At 42.4% G+C, this 26,676-nt stretch overlaps 2 protein-coding genes across 6 annotated transcripts in view; one reads left to right on the forward strand and one right to left on the reverse strand.

Annotated features, from left to right (window-relative positions):
* The first annotated feature begins 201 nt into the window (after positions 1–201).
* Positions 202–4,841, forward strand: twsg1b (twisted gastrulation BMP signaling modulator 1b). Of its 3 annotated transcripts, none has more exons than XM_057322846.1 (5): positions 202–235; positions 1,335–1,471; positions 1,826–1,925; positions 2,389–2,652; positions 3,794–4,841. In XM_057322846.1, the coding sequence occupies exons 2-5, from the start codon at positions 1,361–1,363 to the stop codon at positions 3,973–3,975; spliced, it is 657 nt and encodes a 218-aa protein (XP_057178829.1). In that variant the 5' UTR covers positions 202–235; positions 1,335–1,360; the 3' UTR covers positions 3,976–4,841. The 3 variants fall into 3 exon arrangements, with proteins under 3 accessions (XP_057178829.1, XP_057178827.1, XP_057178828.1); XM_057322844.1 differs by lacking the exon at positions 202–235 and adding an exon at positions 948–1,155 and having other exon boundaries at positions 3,794–4,840; XM_057322845.1 differs by lacking the exon at positions 202–235 and adding an exon at positions 948–1,097 and having other exon boundaries at positions 3,794–4,840.
* Positions 4,842–8,777: 3,936 nt separating this feature from the next.
* ppp4r1 (protein phosphatase 4, regulatory subunit 1) overlaps positions 8,778–26,676 on the reverse strand; it is a 28,577-nt gene continuing 10,678 nt past the window's right edge. For all 3 annotated transcript variants that reach the window (XM_057322454.1, XM_057322453.1, XM_057322452.1), the window contains exons 12-20: positions 25,658–25,800; positions 25,397–25,471; positions 25,112–25,297; positions 24,874–25,035; positions 10,783–10,883; positions 10,547–10,667; positions 9,936–10,064; positions 9,720–9,861; positions 8,778–9,621 (exon numbers count right to left, since the gene is read on the reverse strand). In XM_057322454.1, the coding sequence (XP_057178437.1) occupies positions 9,458–9,621; positions 9,720–9,861; positions 9,936–10,064; positions 10,547–10,667; positions 10,783–10,883; positions 24,874–25,035; positions 25,112–25,297; positions 25,397–25,471; positions 25,658–25,800 (1,223 nt within the window). In that variant the 3' untranslated portion in view covers positions 8,778–9,457. The remainder of the gene's footprint in view (positions 9,622–9,719; positions 9,862–9,935; positions 10,065–10,546; positions 10,668–10,782; positions 10,884–24,873; positions 25,036–25,111; positions 25,298–25,396; positions 25,472–25,657; positions 25,801–26,676) is intronic.

The following is a 26,676-nucleotide window of genomic DNA, read 5'->3' on the forward strand; positions in this document are numbered from 1 at the left end:
GATGCAGTTGAATTGCCACTGCTTTTACATGAAGGTGGTTATGAGGACAATATTTTTCACATTTACAATTTTTTCCCGCAAATAAATCACAAAAAAACTGCGAACTACTTCAGTTAATGGACTTATTAATGGAACACTTAAAAGAGATATCAGCTGACATTCTCGCCCAATGAGCATTTAAGCTGTGTCGTCAGCAAGTCGTTTCCCATCGTGCTTTTCATCAGCGCAGTCGGGGGTAAGCAACTGCGCTCGCCTGCGGATTTCGGCCTCGTAGGCGGATATAACTCGAACACGTTTCTAACCGGCATGCATCTTGCCCTGATCACCAGTGATCGATTCTGCGCAGAATTTGGTTATCTCGAACAAGCCTAAGTTTTACGTGTGCAGATGTTGCTCTTTCGCCACCGTGTGGCGTCACTGAAATTAAACGCATTGTTTTACATCATCAATACAAACCTGAAACCTGCAGGAAAAGGTTTCGTCTTTACTGCTTTTGACCAGAGAGAGACGTAATGTTATGAAGGAAAATGCAACATGAATTTATTGTAAAATTAGATATGCATTGTTTTAACATTGGCATTCAAATAAATCTCTTGACAGATCGTCCATTTCATTATTTTTTTCAAATCTGTGTCTGGCACATTTTTCTTTCCATTAGAACGTTTTTTTTTATTTAGTTTTACATCATGGGTGTGTATTTATTAAGAAATACTGTTCAGGCAGCAGATGTGAACAGAATTAAGGAGTACTGGATAAACTCTGGTCTATAAAGTTTTTATGTTGATCTTACAGAAGAAACGTTCTAATGGATTAGTGTTTTGGTTTATGTTTGAATATTGTTCTTGTTTTGTCCTGTAGATCAGATCAGTGTATTGTATCTTCAGCTTTGCAGCTCACAGTAAAAAATCCACATCTCAGAGCAGTAGATGAGTGTGTGTGTGTGTGTGTGTGCGTGCGTGCGTGCGTGCGTGCGTGAGACACGCCAGCAGGTTTCTCTATCATGTCTTAAGCGCGCGTGTGTGTTTGTCTGAGATTTCACAGAAAGATTGAAGTTTAACATCACGAGAACTGTCCTGCAGCACAGATCACGAACACAGGCACGCGCACACGCACACACACAAACCTTCAGACGCGTTCAGTGAGATTCATTGGCGGGTAATTCGACACATTCTCGCGCTTCCTCTGTGTTTACCGGCTTTGATGTCACCGCGTATTGTTGTGTATCGTCGGTCGGACGCCGCTTTTGTCTTTGATGTGTTGAGCTGTTTGTTTATTACGTCTCTCTCTCTCTCTCTCTCTCTCTCTCTCTCTCACACATTCGTGTGTTGATGTAGGTCAGACGGGTTTGGTTCGGGTCGGAATGCAGTCATCATCAGCATCAGTATTTCTCATTGTTGTCTCAGGTGTTTCTCTCGCTTTGGGCTGTAATAAAGCGTTGTGTGCCAGTGATGTCAGCAAATGTCTCATTCAGGTAAATCGAACTTTCTTTTGTTTGGTTTTGTGGAGGTGAACCGGTTCGAGCATGGAGCTCGTGTGTAGTGTGTGTGTGTGTGTGTGTGTGTGTGCGTGTGCGTGTGTGTGTGTGTGTGTTTTCCATGTGCACATTCTTCAATGAAAACAATGAACTCATGTTTATAATGTGTTTGACTTTCGCGCTGTGTTCATGTTTTACTCGTGATAAATGTCACTCGACTTTCATGTAGAGTTGAGATGAAAGCACTCGTCTTAACACGTCTGCTCTGTTAGTGTAAAGACACAATATATACAGTCCAATGTGCACCAGTCCAAACTTGTGTGTGTGTGTTGGTGTTGTTGTGTTTTACAGGAGTTGTGTCAGTGTCGACTTCAGGATGGGAATTGTTCGTGTTGTAAGGATTGTATGATGTGTTTGGGCTCTCTGTGGGAGGAATGCTGTGATTGTGTGGGTAAGAAAACTCACGTGATCTTGTATTAGGGTTTAAGGTTGTGTGACGTCACATCCTCACGTGCAGCAGAAATGAAAATGTTGTGTTTTGGTTGAAATTCTGAACATGGTCTGTTTATTTAAAGTTTTATAATATATACAAGATATGAAACTAAAACATCCAAACCGTACAGTGTAGCCTACTGAATAATCAAGTCAGCAGTATGAAATTCATTTTCTACTCATCTTATCATGTCAGTAGTTCAGCTTTTGTTGCACGTGTGCAGTTCATGATCATATTATGGGGTGTTTTTTAGGATTTGAAGGTTATTTTCTAGGTTTTACAGTAAAAGCAGTTGTGCACTAAATGACCATGAAATAAAATGTCTGCACCGCATCGGAGCACACACAGGTGACCTCACGTTCTCTAGAACGCAGGAACGTTTGTCTTTCTAATCTTATCAACATCATTGTTGTCTTCACAGGGATGTGCAACCCTAAAAACTACAGCGACACACCGGCCACCGCTAAGAGCACGGTGGAGGAGCTGTACAGACCCATCCCGTCTCTGTTCAGAGCTCTGACGGAGGGAGACTCGCCCGTCAACATGATGGTCGTCTCTTTTCCTGTAGCTGAAGAGCTCTCCTATCACGAGAGTCTGGTCTCTTTCCTGGAGACGATGGACAACACGCATCCGAACATCTCGCTGCCCGGCAACAGCATCCATGCCAGCTATGACAATACTCAAGGTTAGTGTGGGTTGAGTTGATTTTGTAGATTGGCATCAGTTGTCATCTATAAACAACATTTGTAAAAATGTTCATCTTGAATTGCACAGAGAGTGTCTCGCACACCTCACACTTCAGCACACAGGAAGAGGTTTGTTAGGTTGACGCTAATTGATTCTGAACTCCAGCACTTTGACCTCATGATCTTGTGCTGTGATTTGTAGGAAAAACACGTTTGTTAATTCGACATCCAGCAGATCGCAAGCGTGTCTCAGCTTCAGAGTTTAGTTGGTATGTGTCTTTAGTGTGATCCTGTGTAACAGTCCCTGGCCCTGGTGGCTCACTTTGTAGACACACATTTTGCTAACAAGGCAAAGGCCATTTGTTAAATCCTGATACTGGTAAAAAAAGACACTAAAATGAACTGTCTGCCAAATGCATAAATGTAAATGAGGTCAATTACATCATTAAGGTCTCTCTACAGAGAAACATGAAAAGAATTTGAAATTCATTTTGGAACTACTATGATTTGATCATGTGTGGTATTGTTACTTAAACAGAATCTGGATTCAAGGAATAGTTCACCTTCAAAATGAAATGATGTCATTGTTTACCTGTATGACTTTCTTCTGCAAAACATAGAAGACATTTTGAAATGTCCATTGCATGGACATGAAAGGGGTTATTGTAGGGGTCAACTGTTCATTTTGAAGGTCAATGTAGCCGCCAGATCCCTACGCTCTGCAAACGAACGATGTCTTGTGGTGCCATCCCAAAAAGGGAAAAGAACTGTTCTGGAACTGTTCCACAACTGTGGAATGATCTGCCCGCTGCTACAAGATCAGCAGATTCTGTGGCCATCTTTAAGAACCATTAGTACTGACTTCTATTTCTTTTCTACTCTTTCTGTCAAAAAAAAAACGTAGCTTTGTATACTGTGCTGGGCTATACTGTACGAGACCAGTTTTACTGACTTATGCTTTTTGTTGTCCTCATGTTGTTCCAATTGCTTCCATTGTTTCCCTCATCTGTAAGTGGCTTTGGATAAAAGCGTCTGCTAAATGACTCAATGTAACTGTTCCTTTAAATGTTGTTTTGTTGTAAATGTTGAAGGTTGAGATTCAGTATGGTGTTTTCTGATTGGTTGATTTGATCTTTGCAGATAAAATGTGCACGGTTGTGTACTTTGATGACTGCGTGTCTATTCGTCAGTGTAAGCTGTACTGCGAGTCTATGGGCGGTTCCAAGTATCGCTGGTTCCACAACGCCTGCTGTGAATGCATCGGACCCGAGTGTGTCGACTACGGCAGCAAATCGGCAAAATGCATGAACTGTCTGTACTGACCTGAGATCATCTTTATAAGACACGTCACTTCAATCATGTACATTTAATTCCTCTTTTATTTTTTTCACATAATGATATATTTTATAGTGTCCAAGCAAAGGCTTTTGGATTCGTATATTTTTTAGACGCTTTGATATGGTCAGATGTTGTTTCTGGTTGTTCACACTATAAGTGTCACATAAATACTTTTGATAGCATACGGAGAAACACACAGTTTTAATTTAAACTGTGAGATCTTCTGATGTTTCATCTCATCATGTTTGTCCTCTGTCAGTCATCTGCCTGTCATTCATCATCATAGCTTAATTACTCTATTAGAAGTGAAGCTAAATGCACAGATGATTTTTAAGTTAACAGAGAAAGAGAAAGTTTGTTCTTTTGTTTGACAAATACATGCAAGTGAAGCAGATAAATCAAATCACAATTCAAAAGTATTTTAATAAAACATGTCAATGAAACTGGCATGTGTTTGGATTATTGTGGAGTTTTTTTGCAGTAGAAATGTTCTGTTAAATGGTGAATTTGTTAAAAAAAGAAAAAGCAAAGGAAATGAATGGAAAGGAAATCAAAGCATTGTAAATGTATTTTATGTCACGTGATAACATGTCAGACACTCTTCATCTGACCGACATTGTCACTTGAAGAAACTGAATTGATCAGAAAAGACTAAAGAAAAATTCCAAACAAAATGTTAAAATGAGGACTGTAATGTCTATCTCTGTGGATAAATAAAGACTGGGAAACAGAACCTTTATATTTAAGTCTTGAAGTGAATCATTTAACATTCTTGTCTGAAAAGCAAAGAGATGAACTATATCTATCACTCATGAAAAGTTTTGTAAGTTTGATTTACAGGTGCTGGTCATATAATTAGAATATCATCAAAAAGTTGATTTATTTCACTAATTCCATTCAAAAAGTGAAACTTGTATATTATATTCATTCATTACACACAGACTGATATATTTCAAATGTTTATTTCTTTTAATTTGATGATTATAACTGACAGCTAATGAAAATCTCAAATTCAGTATCTCAGAAAATTAGAATATTACTTAAGACCAATACAAAGAAAGGATTTTTAGAAATCTTGGCCAACTGAGAAGTATGAACATGAAAAGTATGAGCATGTACAGCACTCAATACTTAGTTGGGGCTCCTTTTGCCTGAATTACTGCAGCAATGTGGCGTGGCATGGAGTGGATCAGTCTGTGGCACTGCTCAGGTGTTATGAGAGCCCAGGTTGCTCTGATAGTGGCCTTCAGCTCTTCTGCATTGTTGGGTCTGGCATATCGCATCTTCCTCTTCACAATACCCCATAGATTTTCTATGGGGTTAAGGTCAGGCGAGTTTGCTGGCCAATTAAGAACAGGGATACCATGGTCCTTAAACCAGGTACTGGTAGCTTTGGCACTGTGTGCAGGTGCCAAGTCCTGTTGGAAAATGAAATCTGCATCTCCATAAAGCAGGTCAGCAGCAAAGTGCCTTGCTCAAGACATTACCAAATTCAACGCAACCATACGCGACAACCCGCTGGCTAAGGCTGTTCTGGCACCGTTAATGCATGCTCAGTGCCCCCGGTTCCGTAAGGGTGTAACATTACAACACAATTTATTACATGGTCATTTGGCAGCCCATATTGTGTCCTTCCGTTTCAACCACAGCCAGTGGCTGCTTCTCTCAGCAACAGTGGCAAGTTCTTTGGCGTTGGGCCTGTCCTCTGATCCCCACTTCCTTATGCAGCCTTGTGGTGGAATTGGAAACAAAGCCCTTGCAGCCTACTTTCACCAGGAACACTTTCGCTGTCCATCCATGATCTTCAGCCTCCGCTGCCAAGTTGGCATACCTGAAGTTCTTTCTTTCAAATGCTTTGTTAATGGCCTCTTCCCAAGGTACAGTCAACTCAACTATGAGGACTGTCCTACTGGAGCTGGACCGCAGAACCATGCCCGGCCGCAACTCGCATTTCCCAATCCCTGGCTATACTCAGCAGACCTGAATCTAGGGATAAGGGCTTGGCCCGCGTTTTCTGCCCCTCCCGAATAAAGGGTTGCCTTTTTAGCGAGTTAGCCTGGGCATTTTGGGGGATGGCATTTGCTGCCACTCTCTTGGTCTCTACTGCTGTAGCCAAGCACTTTAGTACTTGATTGTGGCGCCATGTGTATCTCCCCTGTGTCAAGCTCTTCTTACAACGCACAAGAATATGTTTAAGGTTCGCTGGAGCTGCACATAGGTGGCAGGCTGGATCCTGTCCTCACCAAACATGTGGATTTGTTGGTGAGGGCAGCACATCATATGTAGCTCTTATGATAAAACTTAGCCTGTTTGTTTCCATACTCTACAGCTCACTCCAAGTGATTTTTAGCCATTCAATGCCTTCCCACCTCATCCAACGGCCTTCCTGTGCTTGAGAGACTGCTCTGGCGCATCTACTTGATTCCTCGTGACGCCGAACCTCCTCCACTACCAGGTGACGCTGTTCCTTTGGTATTGCTTTTCACCAAGTGGGCGTGGTTGATGCCAAACCAAGTCCCCCTCTGCCATGTTGAAGTTGTCCCACGATGTCCTTATATCTGAGGGCTGCCTTCGCATCTATTACTGCATTTATTACCTACATCAGGCGTGGCAACAAGTCAAATTGGAAGCACTAAAGTTTCAGCTTACCAGGAAGAGCTGTATTATTGATTTTCTTGAGTCCACTGGCTGTCTCTTGCCTGAGTTGTTCCACCTTTTCGGCATCTTTAAGGTCTTCGTTGTACCACCGTCCAAGGCTTTTGATGGGCTTTTCCATGACCGTTGGTATGGGCTCACCCTTTACACAGAACCTGTCGCCGGCCCTTGACAATAGAAATGCTGCGGGATTTGCTGGGTTTGACCTCCATTTGTGCCCAACTAATGTTCTCCTGGAGCTTATCCAGCAGCCGCTTGGATGAATGACAGAATTTATCCACCAGCTCACTGAGAAAATTCCCCAGCAGAGCCGAACATGTGGACAGTTTCCTGATGATCTCACTCACCTGAAACACACACGTACACAAACACTCTGAACCACAGCAGGATGATGTCAGTGTTAAAATACTTTTTGTTGTTTATTTTAAAACAAACATCGCTGTCATGTCATCTATGTATGCCCTGATTGGAGGTAGGCGCAACCCATTTTTCAAACGCTCTTCTCCAGCCACCCATCGCGATGCCCGGATTATTATTTCCATTGCCATTGTGAAAGCCAGTGGTGAAATTGTGCAACCTGCCATTATGCCAACCTCCAGCTGTTGCCACGTGGTGGTACTATCCTGTGTGGTAATACAGAATTTGAGATCCTGAAAATATCAGCTTTGCCCTTCCTTTGCTTTTCTGTGGCCTTCTGCCACTGTTTCCTCAGGCTCCTCCTTTCTCTCACAAGTCTGTCGATTTCTTTTTGTCTCCTAGACTTAGGTCGACCCGTCGTCTCCTTCTGTGAACTTGGGTTCTTGCTTTTCACTCCAAATCTCTCCACCCCATAGGTGTAGATGATCTCCCCCATCTTCTCCAGTTTTATTTCGACATCTCCTTTTTCGTCTGCTAAAGTAGTCAATGGTTGCCCACTCTTTGTTGCAGGATTTAGGCCAAAGTATCTGAGGTCTTCTTCCATCCATTTTCCTTTCTACTGCTTGCTGCGGCTGGGTAGTCTCCGGGTTGCTGATTGCTAGTAAGTGTATGCCTGGTTGGGGTTCGTCTGGGGTTCTGATACCCTGTGGGCTGTGGTGCTTGTCCCGCCACTGGGCTTCACCCGACTGATTTGCCCTACCTCTTGTGAAGTATTGGTCAATGCGAGGCCCCTCACTAAGCTCTCTCAGGCATTTCTTCCTGCCCTGATGGATTTTAAGACCTTTCTCTGATGTTACCTTTGTCCAGCCGCAAATGCATCTCTGTAGTTTCTGTCCTGTTGTCCAAACTTCTGCTGTGCTGATCTCCTGGTTCCATTCCTAGGTCTGTTGCCATGTGATCCGTCCATGAGTCATCTTGCGCCCCCGCTCTCGCAGACTCCAGGGGTATTCTTCATCTTGTGTTTTTCGTAGTCATAAATGGGTGGACCCATTACGCTTTATAGTAACGGATCCTGCCGACATGGGTAGCTAGCCCATGTCTGCCCCGGTGGGGTCTATTCCCTCCTGCCAGCAGTCTCTCCAGGCTGTCACCAGGTCTTTCCCTGGTTGTTAGCTGCCCTTTCACAGCAGTCACTGGTTTTAACCAGATTGTTCAGATTCGCTTAATAGGACTAGGTGTAATAATCCCACTATATCATCATATGTGTGTACGCATGTACGTATACGTGAATGTGTATGTATTTGATCTTTCGTATGACTTTGTACAGAGCTGTGTTTAGTTATTCTGTTTGTTTAAAAGGTTTGTTTTTCCTCTACAGCTGATATGATACAATGCAAAATTGCTAATTGTAAAAACCACTATAAAATAAACTTGATTTGACAAACAATTATAATTTTTAATGTCATTATTGAACGCATCCCATTTAACATTTAGTGCTGTTGAAAAAATGAACTTTGTGTTTTGTTACCTGGATGATCAAAAAGTTTTTTAATGTTTTATAGGTGTTCATGAGTCTTATGTTTGACCCAAGTGATTAAACTTTCCACTAATCTTCAGAAATTGTTACAAATTGTTAAATGTTCATTTAAGCATGAACTGATCAACAAAAGTGCTTTTACGAAGTCAAGAAATGGAAAATGTAATGTAAACTTTCGGTTCAGAGTCCCACCTCATATAAACTCTGAACAAAGTTGATGACATCAGACACAGAAAATCATCTTGTGTTAAATTTTATTCTGGAGAGGTTAAGAGAATAACAGCAATGCTATTCATGATCAAAAACAGAATATATACAGAACATATAAAGAGCGAAAGAGAATTTTAGCATTAAAATACTTGAGGCTTCAAGTGTTGAATATCATGTTCACATTCTCAGCGAAATGGACCGCTCGTGATATCACTTTAAAAAATACAAGTTTACATTAGTTTCTATGCGGACGAGCGTCTCTTCATATGAGAGACGTCCATCGGTACAACAATGTGCTGCACGTGAGATTAAAATGAGCCACGACTCGAGCCCTTGAGATCAGACAGACGCCCGTGATGACGTCACCTGTGTACTACTGTAATGATGCAGTATGATGAGACTCTCAGAGAATCAAACGTTTGTGCTACGGTCTGCGTCTCTGTAAAGCTCACAGAGAGACAGACAGACAGAGAGAGAAAGACAGGCGTTAGGTCCCATCAGGAGAGGAAGAAAACGGACCCGTCGCCTGGCTGAAACCTGAATGGTTCTTCAGCTCTTCAAGTATCTCCTGCTGTAAGGAAGACGGTTTTAAGGCTTCTGCGGCAAAACAAATGAGAACGCACATAAACCCGAGATGTGTCTGCTGTAGTGAGGTGCATTCTGGGAAAGTTTTCTCAGTCTCTGTCCAATCAGAGGCACCCGTGTGTTCAGTATGTAGATGAGGTGGTGCTCATGGCGTCCTCATTGAGGCGGTTGCTCCCCGGATGAATGCTGGCGAAATATTTCACGTCCTTGTCGACATCCGTCTGCAGAGTGACCAGCGTGTGCTCCAGCGCCTCCTGGTGACAGTTGGCCGAGTTGAGGAAGTATTCTGCATGACACACACACACAGTGAGCAGAGAGAAGACAGCGATGAGAGACGCAGGCACGCACACACACACGCACACACACACACACACACGCACGCACCTCTCTCCAGCAGCGTCTGACGCAGGGTCTTGGCGAGGAGCACACGTACGTTGGGAACGGGATCAGATGCCAGCTGCAGTAGAGGAGGCAGCAGGTGTTCTGAGAACTGATCCAGAGTCAGACATTCCTCTTCTATAGACAACTGATGAGACACAAACAGATGATGAGATCCCGCAGACACAATGAAGAGAGACAGAGAGAGAGCAGGCGAATCACCTGACAGACAAAAGCAAACGCCTGCCGACCCGACCACTTGGATGAATGACAGAATTTATCCACCAGCTCACTGAGAAAATTCCCCAGCAGAGCCGAACATGTGGACAGTTTCCTGATGATCTCACTCACCTGAAACACACACGTACACAAACACTCTGAACCACAGCGGGATGATGTCAGTGTTAAAATCCTTTTTGTTGTTTATTTTAAAACAAACATCGCTGAATAAAGAGGAATAGGAGAAAGCTAGAATTGAACATTATGATGAGATATCAGACACTTCAGAACTACATTCATTTGAATCACGTCCCATGAAACACTCAAAACAAGTCCAATGAAAGCCGAGTCACTTGAATCTGTGTTTAAATGATCCAGTTAAAGCCACATTTCATCAGGTCTGATCTTCATATCGCTCATCACGTTGGTCAATTCAAGTAAACATGTGTGTGGTTATTGTCATGTTATGATCATATTCATTCTTCTGATCTGCGTGTTTGTGTGCCCCGACGGAGACTCGGAGACTCAGTTATATAAATAAAGTGACTATAAACGCACAGAAAACCCAAACCCTGTCATGATATCAGAGATGCGTGTGTGAGGTGTTTCAGTACCAGTCTGTAAGACGTCCAGCGAACAGATGAGACACGATCTGTGCACAGACAGAAGGCCAGCGGTCTCAGATAATCATGAACCTCTTGAGGGCTGTACAACTCCAACAACAGAACCAGCTGCCTGTCTCACACACACAGAGAAAAACACGGACGGTCACGTGTGGTGTCAGAGATGCACGCAATGATTCAGACATGGGATATTTCAGGCTTTTTAAAGGTTGATGCATGTCTCGTACTCTGCCAGTTCCGAGCGAAACCTCCAGTTTCTGCTGTTGTCCGTTACTAGAAACTCCTGCAGCTGGTAGAGATATTTCCTCCGTGTGTCCTGATGTAAGAGCTGAACACACACACAAAACACACACGATGACATCATCGCTCTTCTTCTGAACGCCTGCTCTCATGTGGTGATGTTTCTGCAGGACATGTCACGAAACACCAGAATGATTGGCTACAAAAGAGCACATGCATGAGGCAGCGTATCCCACAATGCACTGCATTCAGCTGAAGAGAATCAGGAACAAACATCCTGATGGGGATGACATCATGAAACATGCGTGTACTTCTGTGTCCAGGATAAAGAAAAATGACTCGAGTAGCTTTGACTAACAACACAACTTACACCAAACTTGCACTACGAATGCTCAAGAGTTTATTCCATTGATATTTTGAGTCGTTTTCAGAATAAATATTTTAAATGACACGTTTCAAATCAGCAAATATTAAGTATGTTATATTCAAATGTCGGCGCCAATAGTCCAGTGGTTAGTGCGCTGACATATCCACAAGTTTCCTACACCCCATGACGCTCGGAGCGAAAGATGAGAGAAACTTCCGGTTCAATGTACACAAATGTGTTTCTGCCATATTTCAAGTCATTGGTTTATAGCAGAATGTGAACTTCCACACAGACAGCACTTATAAACAACCTCAGCATTCTGTCTACCACATTATTGAGGAATGGGATGATGTTGTAGGGTTATGATGTTAAAATGATGGAGGGGTTTCAATTTCTTTACATGATGTGGACTGTGTGCTATTTAAAGATGTGGTGTTTTTTTGTGTATCTAAAAGAGACCGCGTGCTGTATCGTCAGCTGGCCATTCATCTGATAAACATTACAACAAAGATCACGTGCTAAAGCTGCACTTTTAATCATTCTCTCTACATTTTGTTTAGAAGATGATACGTGGAAGAAATAGGCCTAGCTACTTTACATCAAGCATATGAGAAATGTACTACATCACATGATGTGATATATTCCAACAGGTTTTTGACAAAAATCAGTAAATACAGTAAAGAATCCTTGAAAATCCAGTTTACAGGTTTTTATTGAAGATCATACAGTGTGTTGATGATTACATCAATCTATTTCAACTCTTAAAACTGCGAACTTTTTTTAAACATGAGCACATTCAGTCTAAGTGATGTTTCATGTACGTTATCTATTTGCTTGAGATAAGCGCTCCACATTTTGAAGTTCGTCTTTTAAAAACTGAACACAGGTCTGTGTGTATGGAATTCCAAAAGCGACAATATTAAAAATAAATAAATACAAAAATAAATCCATGAAGAAATGTAAAAAAGCAAAAATAAATGAGTATTTATACTTTTATTTCCTTATTTATGGGTAATTATATATTTTTTCACACTTATTTATTTTTTCATTTATTTATACATTTATTTATTTCCACTTTTATTTAATTCCACATTTATTCATGTATATATGTATTTATTCCTACATTTATTTATTTTTACATTTATTTATTTCTACATTTATTTATTTATGTATTTCTTTGTCTGTATGCTAATGAGTGGGGCCGTGTTTCACCTCAGACATTAGCAATCGATCTCAGAGCGGCGGTGCTGAAGCTTTGAGGCCACAGGGACACCTTGTGGTGTGACCAAACGAAACGAGGTTGACGAAGTTGCATAGAGAAGGCAATCGAGTCATTTAATATCACCCTAACTGTATGTAGATAGGGTTACCACACATAGCCTACATACTCTTTATTAGGGACATTGCCGTAAAACATTATTCGGTCGAGATTTCTAAAATGTCTTTGCACACATGAACAGAAACTGCACAACAACAGGTCTGCTATGAGACACTTGGAAGAATACACTTGGACATGGAAGCGCGTGAAATTATCCACTAGTGATCACATTTATTGTAAATGCGCTGGATGGAGCTGATAAGAACTTGAGTTGTTTGTCGATGAGACTCGCACAAACCAGCTCAGAACGCCGAGAGAAACCAGCGCATTTCACTGAAGTCTACGCAAGCATTATGATCAATGCGTTTGAAACGCGTCTGCAAATACAGTTTACATTCGCGTTTCCTAACTTTGCAATGCATAACACGTGGCATTTCGAATGCTTAAATTATAACGCATATTTCCATAGGCGTAATTTGCGGGTGGACGGGTGGGTCATGTCCCCACCACTTTTTGCCAAAGTCAATTTTGTTGCTTTGTAAGCAGAGGCAATTTCTAACAACTCCGCCCATCAGTTTCAGATTGGAATAGACAAAGTGTAAGAAAGGCACACGAACATCAACTTCTCCAGTGGCGTAGAGCGTAAAGCGTGTGTTACCTACTTCATGTCGCCGTGGGTTCGGGACTGCTGTCCGCTGAACTTTTTCCCTGTCACATATCAGATTGTAAAGGTATTTATTTGTAATAAACGATGAAAATATTTGAAAATGGCTGTTCAAGTCAAACATGTACCAAACATTTTGCGCTTAATTGCACTTTGATGCTATATATTCGTCCTTATTGTTCTCGACATGCCGTTGCTATCGTCTATTGCAAGATTAATTACATTTTGATACTTGATAGAAAACTCCAATAAATGGAAAAAGTCACAACTTTGTAGTTTCATCAGTTCAAAACAAAATTTAGAAAGTTTGTTGTATATTTGTAGCCTATCTGGCAATGCCCGTATAATAAGTGAAAATAAGATTTTTTGACGAAAAATAAGACATTTACACAAGAAAATTATTTCGTTTAAACGACATAATTGAGTGGAAAAATACGTGGCAGCAATACGCCACCGTACGAATCCGCAAAACTCACTATTCTAAATTTCCACATATCAGATCTGCTTCCATTTGTTTTTAAACTATATCATGTTTTCATTAATAGATCCTTTAAAGCATGTTGTGCTTTATTATATGTAAGGATGGCTGTTGCCGTACGTAATTAAACGTATTAATTTGTGATAAAATAAAAACTACTGAAATTAATGTGTTTTCCCCATGTTAAAAATGTGTGTTTGACACAGATTACCTGTTGTTGGGTCAAGGATTGAGACGTTTGGGAACCTCCTGCTAATAAGGACAAACATTCAAGTAAGTTACACAGGGGAAACAGATGGAAAAATAATATCTTTAAAAAAATCTTATTTTCACTTATTATACGGGCATTGCCAGATAGGCTACAAATATACAACAAACTTTCTAAATTTTGTTTTGAACTCATGAAACTACAAAGTTGTGACTTTTTCCATTTATTGGAGTTTTCTATCAAGTATCAAAATGTAATTAATCTTGCAATAGACGATAGCAACGGCATGTCAAGAACAATAAGGACGAATATATAGCATCAAAGTGCAATTAAGCGCAAAATGTTTGGTACATGTTTGACTTGAACAGCCATTTTCAAATATTTTCATCATTTATTACAAATAAATACCTTTACAATCTGATATGTGACAGGGAAAAAGTTCAGCGGACAGCAGTCCCGAACCCACGACGACATGAAGTAGGTAACACACGCTTTACGCTCTACGCCACTGGAGAAGTTGATGTTCGTGTGCCTTTCTTACACTTTGTCTATTCCAATCTGAAACTGATGGGCCCAGTTGTTAGAAATTGCCTCTGCTTACAAAGCAACAAAATTGACTTTGGCAAAAAGCAAAACGCCTATGGAAATATGCGTTATAATTTAAGCATTCGAAATGCCACGTGTTATGCATTGCAAAGTTAGGATACGCGAATGTAAACTGTATTTGCAGACACGTTTCAAATGCATTGATCATAATGCTTGCGTAGACTTCAGTGAAATGCGCTGGTTTCTCTCGGCGTTCTGAGCTGGTTTGTGCGAGTCTCATCGACAAACAACTCAAGCTCTTATCAGCTCCATCCAGCGCATTTACAATAAATGTGATGACTAGTGGATAATTTCACGCGCTTCCATGTCCAAGTGTATTCTTCCAAGTGTCTCATAGCAGACGTGTTTTTGTGCAGTTTCTGTTCATGTGTGCAAAGACATTTTAGAAATCTCGACCGAATAATGTTTTACGGCAATGTCCCTAATAAAGAGTATGTAGGCTATGTGTGGTAACCCTATCTACATACAGTTAGGGTGATATTAAATGACTAGATTGCCTTCTCTATGCAACTTCGTCAACCTCGTTTCGTTTGGTCACACCACAAGGTGTCCCTGTGGCCTCAAAGCTTCAGCACCGCCGCTCTGAGATCGATTGCTAATGTCTGAGGTGAAACACGCCCCCACTCATTAGCATACAGACAAAGAAATACATAAATAAATAAATGTAGAAATAAATAAATGTAAAAATAAATAAATGTAGGAATAAATACATATATACATGAATAGATGTGGAAGTAAATAAAAGTGGAAATAAATAAATGTATAAATAAATAAATGAAAAAATAAATAAGCGTGAAAACATATATAATTACTAGGGCTGTCAACGTTAACGCGTTAACGCATGCGATTAATTTTTTCAAATTAACGCGTGAGAAAATATTTATCGCAATTAACACAGCATCCGTTTGTTTTGACATCCTTTGTCTAGCGTTACATTATGTAATCATGCTCTTATTCGTGTACAGGCTTTTAAACCACTTAAGCGCGATTTGAAACAGTTGCTTTGAGGCGTTCAATGAAGATAGACAGCTTCTAAACTGTGGGATGCGGCAAAACGCAACAAGAGGTCCAGTCTGGTGTGTACAGTAACGGCTGCGTCGGTGAATCTCTGTCAGACAGCGCATCCGTGTTAAGTTCTCTTTCGTGCTTGAATGGATAAAACCACACAAGATTATGTCAGAAAGCCCGTTTTGTCTAGCATTTTCTTAAGCACAGACTTCAAAGTGTAAAATAAAATCTTAAATGAATGCAAAGAGTTGTGAAAATGGGAGCGCGGTGACGGTCAGATCTGCCTACGAAGACAGCTCTTAAAGGGGCCGCGTTCTTAAATGTGCTGCTCTGACTCCTGTCACTAATGTTAATCAAAGAACAAAATAAAAGAAGAAATTAATGTGATTTTGTAGCTTTAATGAGAATTCTTCTGCATTTAATTGATAATTTATCATTAAAGACTGTAAAGTGTCCTTCAATTTCCTACATGAGCTCTCAATTATACTGTTGAATGGCTATAATTAATGTTAAAATAATCAATTTAATAGAGACATCAGTTACAATACTTATATCAAAATGTTAGCTTTCATTAAATGATGCTGTTAAATAAATATGTTGTTTCTACATCAATTTGAAGATTAAATGTGAAATTATTAAAATGTAAAAGTATATTTTAAAATAAAATAGTTGTGTGCGATTAATCGTGATTAATCACAGAAAAAATGTGTGATTAATCCGATTAATTTTTTTAATCGATTGACAGCACTAATAATTACCCATAAATAAGGAAAGAAAAGTATAAATACTCATTTATTTTTGCTTTTTTACATTTCTTCATGGATTTATTTTTGCATTTATTTATTTTTTATATTGTCACTTTTGGAATTCCATATGTGTGTGAAGCGCTCTTTTATGCCGTGAAATCAGCTTGGCATGTTTGAAGTGCAGCCACGAACAGCAGGTGTTGCTCGTCGTCAGTCTCAAAATGATTTTTTGCAAACACTTGCAAGCCCAATAAATACAAAATAAATGCAAAGAAACTTTGTATTTGTTATTATATACAGTTGATATTATTTTGTTTTAAATTAAGTTATATATCGGCTATGAAAGGATCTGACACAAATATAACCTGTCACTCTTCACAATCCTTGTCCTCTTTGCAAAAAGCTGTAATTTTGCCACTTTATTTTTACCACATAGAATTGTATTAAATTAGCTAGCACAAAACTCAAAAGTAACTCAGTCAGAACTAAATTATTATATATGTACTTAATCTTACTAACCGCTCTTGTTAAATGGTCTAAGCTCGCTTGTGTTCTGAGGTGTTTTGAGTGACTGATTTGATGGGTTCAGTCAGTGAGACTCGTGAGTTCAGTGTTTGATATACGAGTTGTTTCAACAAAATGAATCTGTTCAAATGAGTCATTCCGTCACGAATCAGACATTAGCGGACATTGACGCGCTGTTTGTTTTTCACAGCTGTTAGGACATTGCAAAAGATAGAAGACGCAGAAAACACTTCACTGGAAAGGATCTTTCCTTTATGTCAGCTGCATGTGCGGAACACTTGTCAGGGAAGAAAAGGCAACATGTTTTTGAGCACATTCACACCCCGCTGTAATTCAGGAAAAAATATGTGCCACGTGAAACATGGATTCTGTCTTCCGACCTTGCTTTTGATTAAAGTGTGAGGGAGAGACAGCTCAGAAACTGATGTGTTCGACTTCATTACGTGCTGCGCAGAACGATCAGAATATGACATCAATGTTCCGTGAGAGCGTTTTATAAGCATATGAGCGCTCTGTCCCGCGATGCCTTTATGCCGTCCAGTCTGCGCAACACCGAATGAAGTGAAACACACACTTTAGTTTGGAGACAGAGGGAGTGCACAAGCTCTCTGCTCGCTCTTTCCTGCACTTATCACAAACGCGTCGTTCACCACTCATAAATCACATTAAAATGTTAAATAAATCTTTGGCAATGAAAAAAAAATGTTTTACACACTCGCACCAATGCGACCCTGTGAAATTTGACCTCGCACATTCTAAAATAACTATCGCATTTGTGAGCATTTTGGTCACAGTCTAGAGCCCTGAGCAATGCAGACTGCTCCGGCTAGCGAGGGACAACTTCCGCAGCTGTGCGTATGCGGGAACAAGATTTCAGGGAAGGACACACACCAGGTCTGCGCTGCATGTCTGGTGCTGAAACATGCCCAGGCAGCAATCGATGCTCCGGGCTCCTGCGAGCACTGTGCACGCTTCACTTTGAAGAGCCTCTGCCGGAAGCTAGCACGCCAAGCTAGCCTATCAGGCCAGGATCCCCTCATGTCAGCTAGCCCTGCTCCGGCTGTCACCCCGCAGGTATCCATTTCTGTGGAGCTTCCCACCAAGGTGACTCTATCCTTGGGTGAACAGCTCGATGTTTGCGATCCCCTCCCTAACGTGCCTAGTACAGACAAAGAGGAAAAGGATTTGCTCTACTTTGAGGATGAGGGACAATCGGACTCTTTTCTCAGACTATTTTCTCACCCCTGTTCAACTGGCACAATCCCTCGCCGTGGCGGGATCCATGGAAGGGGTGGACGAGGCACCATCCTCTCCGCTTCGGAGTGTTGATCTGCAGGATGTGTGCAAACACACTGCGGAAAAACTTAATGTTCCATGGCCAACTGTGGTAGTGGAGACTGCAAAGTCACGCTATGAAGGGAAACGATTGCCGAGAGCGAAACTGGCAGCAAGAAAGCTCCTTACGATTTTTCCAGAGCTTTTGGAAGAAGTGGCAATCACCTGGAAAGACAGACATTTCACGGGCGACATGGAGGCAATTGAAAAGGAGGTTCTTCTCTGTATGCTTCCAATGGAGCCATTAGTCGCCGAAGCGCTCAGAAAGAACTGTCCACCAACTACAACCCAGACTGACCCACCCGCTCCTCATCCCTCTCTGGGAGCGCAAAGGAAGGCGGCAGTCTGATCAGGGGTTTTCGAGGGAAGGGAGCTCACTGCCCCCCATTTTCAAGCTCCCGACCCTCAGTTCAGCAAAGTTCAAGAGGGAACCAGTTCAGAGATTCCCGGATGTTCTGCGGGGACAACAGATCGCGTCCCAGGACAATGCTCAGTGCCCTCTATTTTTCTCCCTGAAGGACCAGCATGCACCTCTGGGGATAGACTCACTGGTGCATGAATGGCCAATCGCACTCTTGTTTGCGTTTCCACTGATAGCTTTAATATCCCCGACCCTCGAGAGTGAGGAGGAAGGGATTCAGACTAATAGTGATAGCTCTACGCTAGCCCGGGAAGTACTGGCTGGAGGAGATCATACATATGTTATACGCAGAGATGTGGGCTCTCCCGTTACGCAGAGATCTGCTGTCGCAAGCAGAGGGGGAGATTTTTCATCCCCATCCAGAACGCCTGGCACTATGGGCTTGGCCAGTGAGGGATTTAATTTGAATGCTACTGGTCTGCCCGACAGTGTTATTCGAAAGAACGCAAGAGCTTCATCTACCAGATCTCTGTACGAATGTAAATTGTACTTGTTGCATCAGAGAGTGCAGAACAGTACTCTACTCTCAGCCAGTCTTGTCTCATTGTTCCAAGGTTACCACAGCGAGCAGGATGCAGTTCATGGCCTGACCTGATGGTAGAGCGTAGAATTGGAAGTGGTGACCTGACAAGAGCTGAGATGATAGAGCTGGATAAAGAAGGACGAGGTCACCTGACACGTCTTCACCACAAAATTTCAAATGCTATTAGATTATTAATGATAATCTTTAACTATAATTTACCTTATTAGTAAGTTTATTTATTGTATTTAGCCTTGTTGTGCAAGCTCTCTGGAGCTTGTGCAGAGGCAGCAGTTTTTGCCAGAGGGGAACTGGAATCCCCTGGTTGGGCCTGGGTTCTCCTGAGGTTTTTTTTCTCGATTAGAGTTTTGGGTTCCTCGCCACCGTTTGCATACTGTTTTTGCACTATCTGCCTGGCCGGGGGGGCTGCTTTAGAATATTAAAGTTTTACTTAATTAATATTGCATATAGGAATTTATAGTCTGTTATATTTGACCTGTGCTTCTCTCTCCTTTATCTTAAATGTGTGCTCTCACTGAGCGTGTGTGTGTGCGTGCGTGTCTGTCTGTGTGTGTGCGTACTTGTCTGTGTGTGTGTGTGTGTGTGTGTGTGTGTGTGTGTGTGCGTGCGCGTCCGTGAGTGTGTGTCTATGTCTATGTGTATAAGTACGTGTTCATATTGTGTGTGTGGAGTGTTTTGTATGTGGGTGTGTTTTGTATGTGGGTATGTCTGTTTTCTGTGTTTTCAACTTTTTCTTGTTTTTGCAGGTACAACTTTAAATTGTTTTGCTTGTAGTCAATGTGTCTCATGTACAGCTGCTTTGTAACAATGAAAATTGTAAAAAGCGCTATATAAATAAAGTTGAGTTGAGTTGAGAGTTGATCCACCCGAAAATCATAAGCAATGCTCTGACACGGAGCCATCAACCTCCCAAGGTTATGTCAAGCCCTGGTCCATTTATCTTGAGATGTTTTAAGTTTCAGTTCAGTGAAGCACTTTAAGCACCAACACTTTTTCAGTAAGTTAACTTTCTTGTAGAATTGTGCTTCAAATAAAGAACTTTATGTTGACCAGATTGTTAGTTAATCATTTAGTTAATCATTGTTAGTTAATCAAGTCAATATTGCCTATATGGACAGCGATTAAAAAAAAAGTGAACTGGTAAAACTGCGGTGTTAAATGCGATGCGGTCGAAAATTTGGGTGCACCTAACTTTTGTACTGGTGCTCCTAAGAAAAAAAAAGTTAGGCGCACCAGTGCAAAATGTTAGTCTAGAGCCCTGCATCAACATGCCACGTAGGGTTTGAGGGAAAGACTGTTGGACAGCATCTTCCAGTGTGTCGTTTTATTAAGGGCGCGTCCTGCTTTGCCCGTGTCGAGACAGATTTCTCCTTCGTGGGATTTAGACCTGGTACTGGATGCCCTTTTGGGGCTCCATTTGAGCCACTGGACATAGTTTACACTAAAATATCATAGTTTAAAACTGAAGCGCCTGAGTGAGTGAAATTCACGCACTTTCTGTGAATCCTGCATGTATGCAGTTTATGCTGGGGGATGTGGTAGAGCTGTAATCGGGCCTTAAAAGTTAGGCCCGACCGTGCCCGAGCCCGACAGAATTCGGCCCGAGCCCGACAAGTACATTTTGATTGACAGCTTTTTAAAAGCCCGAACCCGTTTATAGCCCGACATTAGGCTATTCAAATGTGCGCACGCGCACAGCTTTTTGTCAAGAATGAGTCATGTATACATGTTTTAACATAGTTTATTAATGACTAACGTAGGCTATAGGTCACTTGGAAGTTGGAACAAAGAAATAAAATAAGTCCTCTGTAACATCGAAACATCTCACATATCCCACTGGCTCATTATTCTCATTATGCACATGGTCAAAACTTTTCCGCACCTCAGACTTTGCTTTAGTTGCTGGTGCAATCAAAACGTAATCGCCAGAGGCAAGCCTCCGTTTCACCTCCTCAGCCAACCCGTTCTCACTCCCGACTCGTCACATATTTACGCTCGGTCAGCGCCCCACGGTGTCACACTTGAACGCGCAGGGTACCCCTTTGGCGTTGTTTTTCGACGAACAGGGAACTGCGTTGCTGTTTTCTAAATGCTCCAGACCGAGATGCGTGCAATTCTTAGCATTTCATAATTATTTATGGTTTCAATATTTTGTAGCACCTAACCCCAACCTCACCAAAGCCTTACGATAACATTACAATGGAGATGCCGTGCGTGTCCGTGAATACGGGAACTCGGCTGAGGCTCCCATTCAAAAGATAAACCGGAACAGCTAGATGCAGTCGGTTGCGGGAGCCAATACCGTTTCACGTTCAAAGCCAACGAAATGACGCAATCGGACACGAGACACGGGAAAGCCAATGGCATCGAAGCTGACGTAACTTCCTCTGGCGGCAAATTTTGAACGTCGTTCTTCACTGGATTTGAGATTTACGGCGGACGGTGATCGCTTTCGCATCTGTTCCTCATACAAATCGATCGTTTCGCGTTGGTACCCTTGGAATATCTGTATTTTTGAACGACATTGTGACTGCTTGTATTATGTGTTTTATATTACGATAAATAAACTGTTTTAAACATTCAATAAACATTACTTGCTCAAACTGTCTGAATAGTGTCATGTAAATGCAATTATCCTGGCCATTAAACTTACACTGCGTTCCAAATTATTATGCAAATGATATCTTTCTCTGGTTTTCCTAATTTGTCGATGCAAATGACAGTCAGTATAATTTTCAAGTAATCAACAGTTAGGGTACATTTGGAATTTTATTGAACAAACCTCCCACTGACAACAGTATTTATTTAAAAAATGAAAAACTCAAAATGCACTGTTCCAAATTATTATGCACAACAGAGTTTGAAAACATTTCATAGGTTGTAAAAAACTGAAAATGGTCATTTGTTGAATTTGCAGCATTAGGAGGTCATATTTACTGAAATCAAAAGCTATTTCAATCAAAAACATCCTAACAGGGCAAGTTACATGTTAACATAGGACCCCTTCTTTGATATCACCTTCACAATTCTTGCATCCATTGAACTTGTGAGTTTTTGGATAGTTTCTGATTGAATTTCTTTGCAGGATGTCAGAATAGCCTCCCAGAGCTGCTGTTTTGATGCTAACTGCCTCCCACCATCATAGATCTTTCGCTTGAGGATGCTCCAAAGGTTCTCAATAGGGTTGAGGTCAGGGGAGGATGGTGGCCACACCATGAGTTTCTCTCCTTTTATGCCCATAGCAGCCAATGACACAGAGGTATTCTTTGCAGCATGAGATGGTGCATTGTCATGCATGAAGATGATTTTGCTACGGAAGGCATGGTTCTTCTTTTTGTACCATGGAAGAAAGTGCTCAGTCAGAAACTCTACATACCTTGCAGAGTTCATTTTCACACCTTCAGGGACCCTAAAGGGGCCCACCAGCTGTCTCCCCATGATTCCAGCCCAAAACATGACTCCGCCACCTCCTTGCTGACGTCGCAGCCTTGTTGGGACATGGTGGCCATCCACCAACCATCCACTACTCCATCCATCTGGACCATCCAGGGTTGCACGGCACTCATCAGTAAACAAGACTGTTTGAAAATTAGTCTTCATGTATGTGTGGGCCCACTGCAACCGTTTCTGCTTGTGAGCATTGGTTAGGGGTGGCCGAATAGTAGGTTTATGCACAACTGCAAGCATCTGGAGGATCCTACACCTTGAGGTTTTCGGGACTCCCGAGGCACCAGCAGCTTCAAATACCTGTTTGCTGCTTTGCAATGGCATTTTTGCAGCTGCTCTCTTAATCCGATGAATTTGTCTGGAAGAAACCTTCCTCATTCTGCCTTTATCTGCACGAACCCTTCTGTGCTCTGAATCAGCCACAAATCTCTTCACAGTACGATGATCTCGCTTAAGTTTTCGTGAAATATCTAATGTTTTCATACCTTGTCCAAGACATTGCACTATTTGACGCTTTTCGGCAGCAGACAGATCCTTTTTCTTTCCCATATTGCTTGAAACCTGTGGCCTGCTTAATAATGTGGAACGTCCTTCTTAAGTAGTTTTCCTTTAATTGGGCTCACCTGGCAAACTACTTATCACAGGTGTCTGAGATTGATTTCAGTGATCCAAAGAGCACTGAGACACAATACCATCCATAAGTTTAATTGAAAAATATAAAATTAAATGTTTACGACACTTAAATCCAATTTGCATAATAATTTGGAACGCAGTGTAAATTAAACCCCGAAACATCATCATTGCAAATTATATCTAATATACATTTTCATAATGACGGTGAAATTCGCGTGCCCTTCACGTCGAAAAACGACGTCAAAGGAGTACCCTGCGTGTTCAAAAGTGACGCCGAAGGGCGCTGACCTAGCATAAATATGTGACGAGTCGGGAGTGAGAATGTGTTGCAACCCTCAGCATCCATTTTTGCATCTTTGTCGCGCTAATCGGAACGCATCACATGACCGCTCATTTACCGCGCAAGCCCGAGCCCGGCCCGAGCCCGTGTAAAATGATAGAAATTAAGCCCGAACCCGACAGAACCCGACCGAACCCGTCGGGTCACGTCGGGTTCGGGCAAAGATCTTCAGCTCTAGGATGTGGGGGTTTTGCTGAAACCAAACCCACGTTTACGCCCAAAGTCCTTAATTCTATTGTTCCCCTTGAGCTGAGGGCATTTTATCCAAAAGTTAAATACTCTATGCCCAGTGCGTACTTAGTGGATTTACACAAATAGAACTGCAGGGTTCTGATTGAGTGATCAGCTGTTTGTATCTTGGGCTAGACCGCGTACGAGGAAGCCTATCACAAAACAGCGGTTATCACACTGGATAGTCGAAGCCATTTCTTTGGCGTATTCCAGTAAAGGTCTTGCTACCCCATTGGGCTTACGTGCGCACTCGACTAGGGGGATGTCAACTTCGTGGGCTCTCTTTAAAGGAGTCACTATCCAGGATATCTGTGAAGCGGCAAGCTGGTCTACGCACACTTTCACCAGGTTTTAAAAACAGCGCAGTTACAGTGCAGTCATTTGAGTATGCTGTGCTGAGTGTGGGATCCTGAGTCCTCACTCACTCAGCCCTGAATGTATTTTGGTTGGCAGGCAAGTTCGAAACCGGCTATCTGGCAATACGGGAGTTAGGATATCCCGTAGTGAGACACTTAAATGGTTACTTGCGTAACCCCGGTTCTCTGATAGCATTAAGTGAGGTGTCTCACCAGATTACCCTCCTTGCAGTGCGAAGCGAGGAAGAGCTGTGCTTGTTTTGAATGACGAAATGACACAATGTTACTCTACTTATACTATGTAGGTAGCCACTCCTCAGGCACAAGCATCATGTCTGCCAGCCAAAAGGGGCTGGCGTAATGTAATAGGGCTTCTGAGGAATTTGCGGAAGGGGCATATCCCATAGTGAGACACCTCACTTAATGCTATCAGAGAACCAGGGCTACGCAAGTAACCTACAGTTATTCAAGGTGCAATACACTACGTCCGCCGCTTCACCGGAAGTTGTGCCCACGTTCATTTTTACAGTAGCACCCTTCTGAAACTTGTGGATAGCGCCAGTGCGCTCACGGCGACCCAAGTTCGATTCCCGTCTTGACGGTTCTATGCCGATCCTGCTCCCCTATCTCTGCCCAACGCTTTCCTGTCTGCTCTCTACATTCCTGTCCCCAATAAAAGCCCCTAAAAATATATCTTAAAAAAAAGAAAGTTATATTGTGATAAGATACTAAAATGTGTTCTATGAGAATAATAGTGTAGTGAAATGATTTATCTTTTCTCTCTGTACTTGAAATGTATGTGCAGGTGTGGAACGAATGGGTGATTTGACAGAAACACTGCAGACGACTGTGACCTTGAGGAAGTCGTAGAGATGTCTGAGGACTCCAATCCGCACTTCATCCAGATCCTTCAGAAAGCTGTTGAACACAGGCACCAGATCAGCGGCTGTCAGGTGATCACCCAGAATCAGAGCCAGCTCATGGATGGAGAATGCCAGCGTCCGCCTGACCTTCCACTGACACACATTAACAACACGTCATGAATCAGACAATCGCAGCCATTAAGAGTCATGCGCTTGTCCGTTCTCTCACCTGCATGTCGGAGGCCAGCGTCTCATAGGTGTCTCTGAGGCAGTGCCAGTTCTGTCGTCCCAGCGTCAGAGCCACGCCGGGCAGACTGTAAGCGCAGTGTTTGGCGATCTCCATGTCTACGGTCTGAGCACGGGACGGGTCGGTCATGGACAGATACTGATCCAGTAACGCCTGAGGAACCACATCCTGCACCGTCCACACACACACACACACACACACACACACACACCGTCAGAGCAGAGCATGATGGGATTGAGAGGACTGACATCACACTGCACAACTCACCTGATGTTTAGATTTCTGCTCGTCTTCAGGATTTAAACTGTCACTCGCGTCCGAGTCCTCATCATAACGACTCAGCTGCAGGGCGGAGTCAAAGTTCAGCCAATCAGATGCAATCAAATCATTCATTCCTACACATACAGTAACTATTCATAGCCAACAACACGGAGAACGGTACATGTACAGACATTAAACAAACATTTCACATCGGTCTGTGACAATATTAACATGAATGTGATTATTCCACCTGATAAACGCACAAACCTGTGTGCCGGCTGACAGGAGATCAGGGGGCTGCTGGGAACTGAAGGGGTTAGATTGTGCTGGCCGGGGCTCCAGGAACGCATCTTCTATCCCAGAATCCAACACTGTGGCCCTCAGAGCGGCTGTCAGGACGTCCACTTGAGCTGTAACACACACACACACACACACGCACACACATCAGAGGACACATCTCTATCAGAGGTTACACACACTTCCTGTTCTGTTTCAGCTCAACTTCCTGTGGTCATTTCCTTACAGCTCAATCGGAGGTCACAGCCGGATCGCCTGCACTCACACACGCTCAATATTACAGCTGCAGGATATATCACACACACAATGAATGATCTGAATCCTTCAAACACTACACCACACACAACATAACACTATACAACACCACACAGCACAACACCACAACACTATACAGCACAACACCACACCACACCACACACAACACAACACAACACAACACTATACAGCACAACACAACACAACACCACACCACACACAACACTATACAGCACAACACAACACACCACTGTAAAGCACAGCACAACACCACACACACACACACAACACAACACTATACAGCACCACACCACACCACACTATACAGCACAACACTATACAGCACATCACCACACCACAACACACCACACTATACAGCACAACACACCACTGTAAAGCACAGCACAACACCACACACACACACACACTATACAGCACAGCACAACACCACACCACACACCACCACACAACACTATACAGCACATCACCACACCACAACACACCACACTATACAGCACAACACACCACTGTAAAGCACAGCACAGCACAACACCACACACACACACTATACAGCACAACACCACACCACACACCACCACACAACACTAAACAGCACATCACCACACCACAACACACCACACTATACAGCACAACACACCACTGTAAAGCACAGAACAACACCACACACACTATACAGCACAACACCACACAACACTATACAGCACAACACACAA

The sequence above is a fragment of the Triplophysa rosa genome, linkage group LG23, assembly GCF_024868665.1.
Source record: "Triplophysa rosa linkage group LG23, Trosa_1v2, whole genome shotgun sequence".
Lineage (NCBI taxonomy): Eukaryota > Metazoa > Chordata > Actinopteri > Cypriniformes > Nemacheilidae > Triplophysa > Triplophysa rosa.

Bases quoted from the DNA above. Each gene is read 5' to 3' on its own strand.
- twsg1b (XM_057322846.1), top strand. From the start codon at position 1,361: ATGCAGTCATCATCAGCATCAGTATTTCTCATTGTTGTCTCAGGTGTT. The intron at 1,472-1,825 runs GTAAATCGAACT...TGTGTTTTACAG, and splicing joins TCAGCAAATGTCTCATTCAG to GAGTTGTGTCAGTGTCGACT. The intron at 2,653-3,793 runs GTTAGTGTGGGT...TGATCTTTGCAG, and splicing joins CAGCTATGACAATACTCAAG to ATAAAATGTGCACGGTTGTG.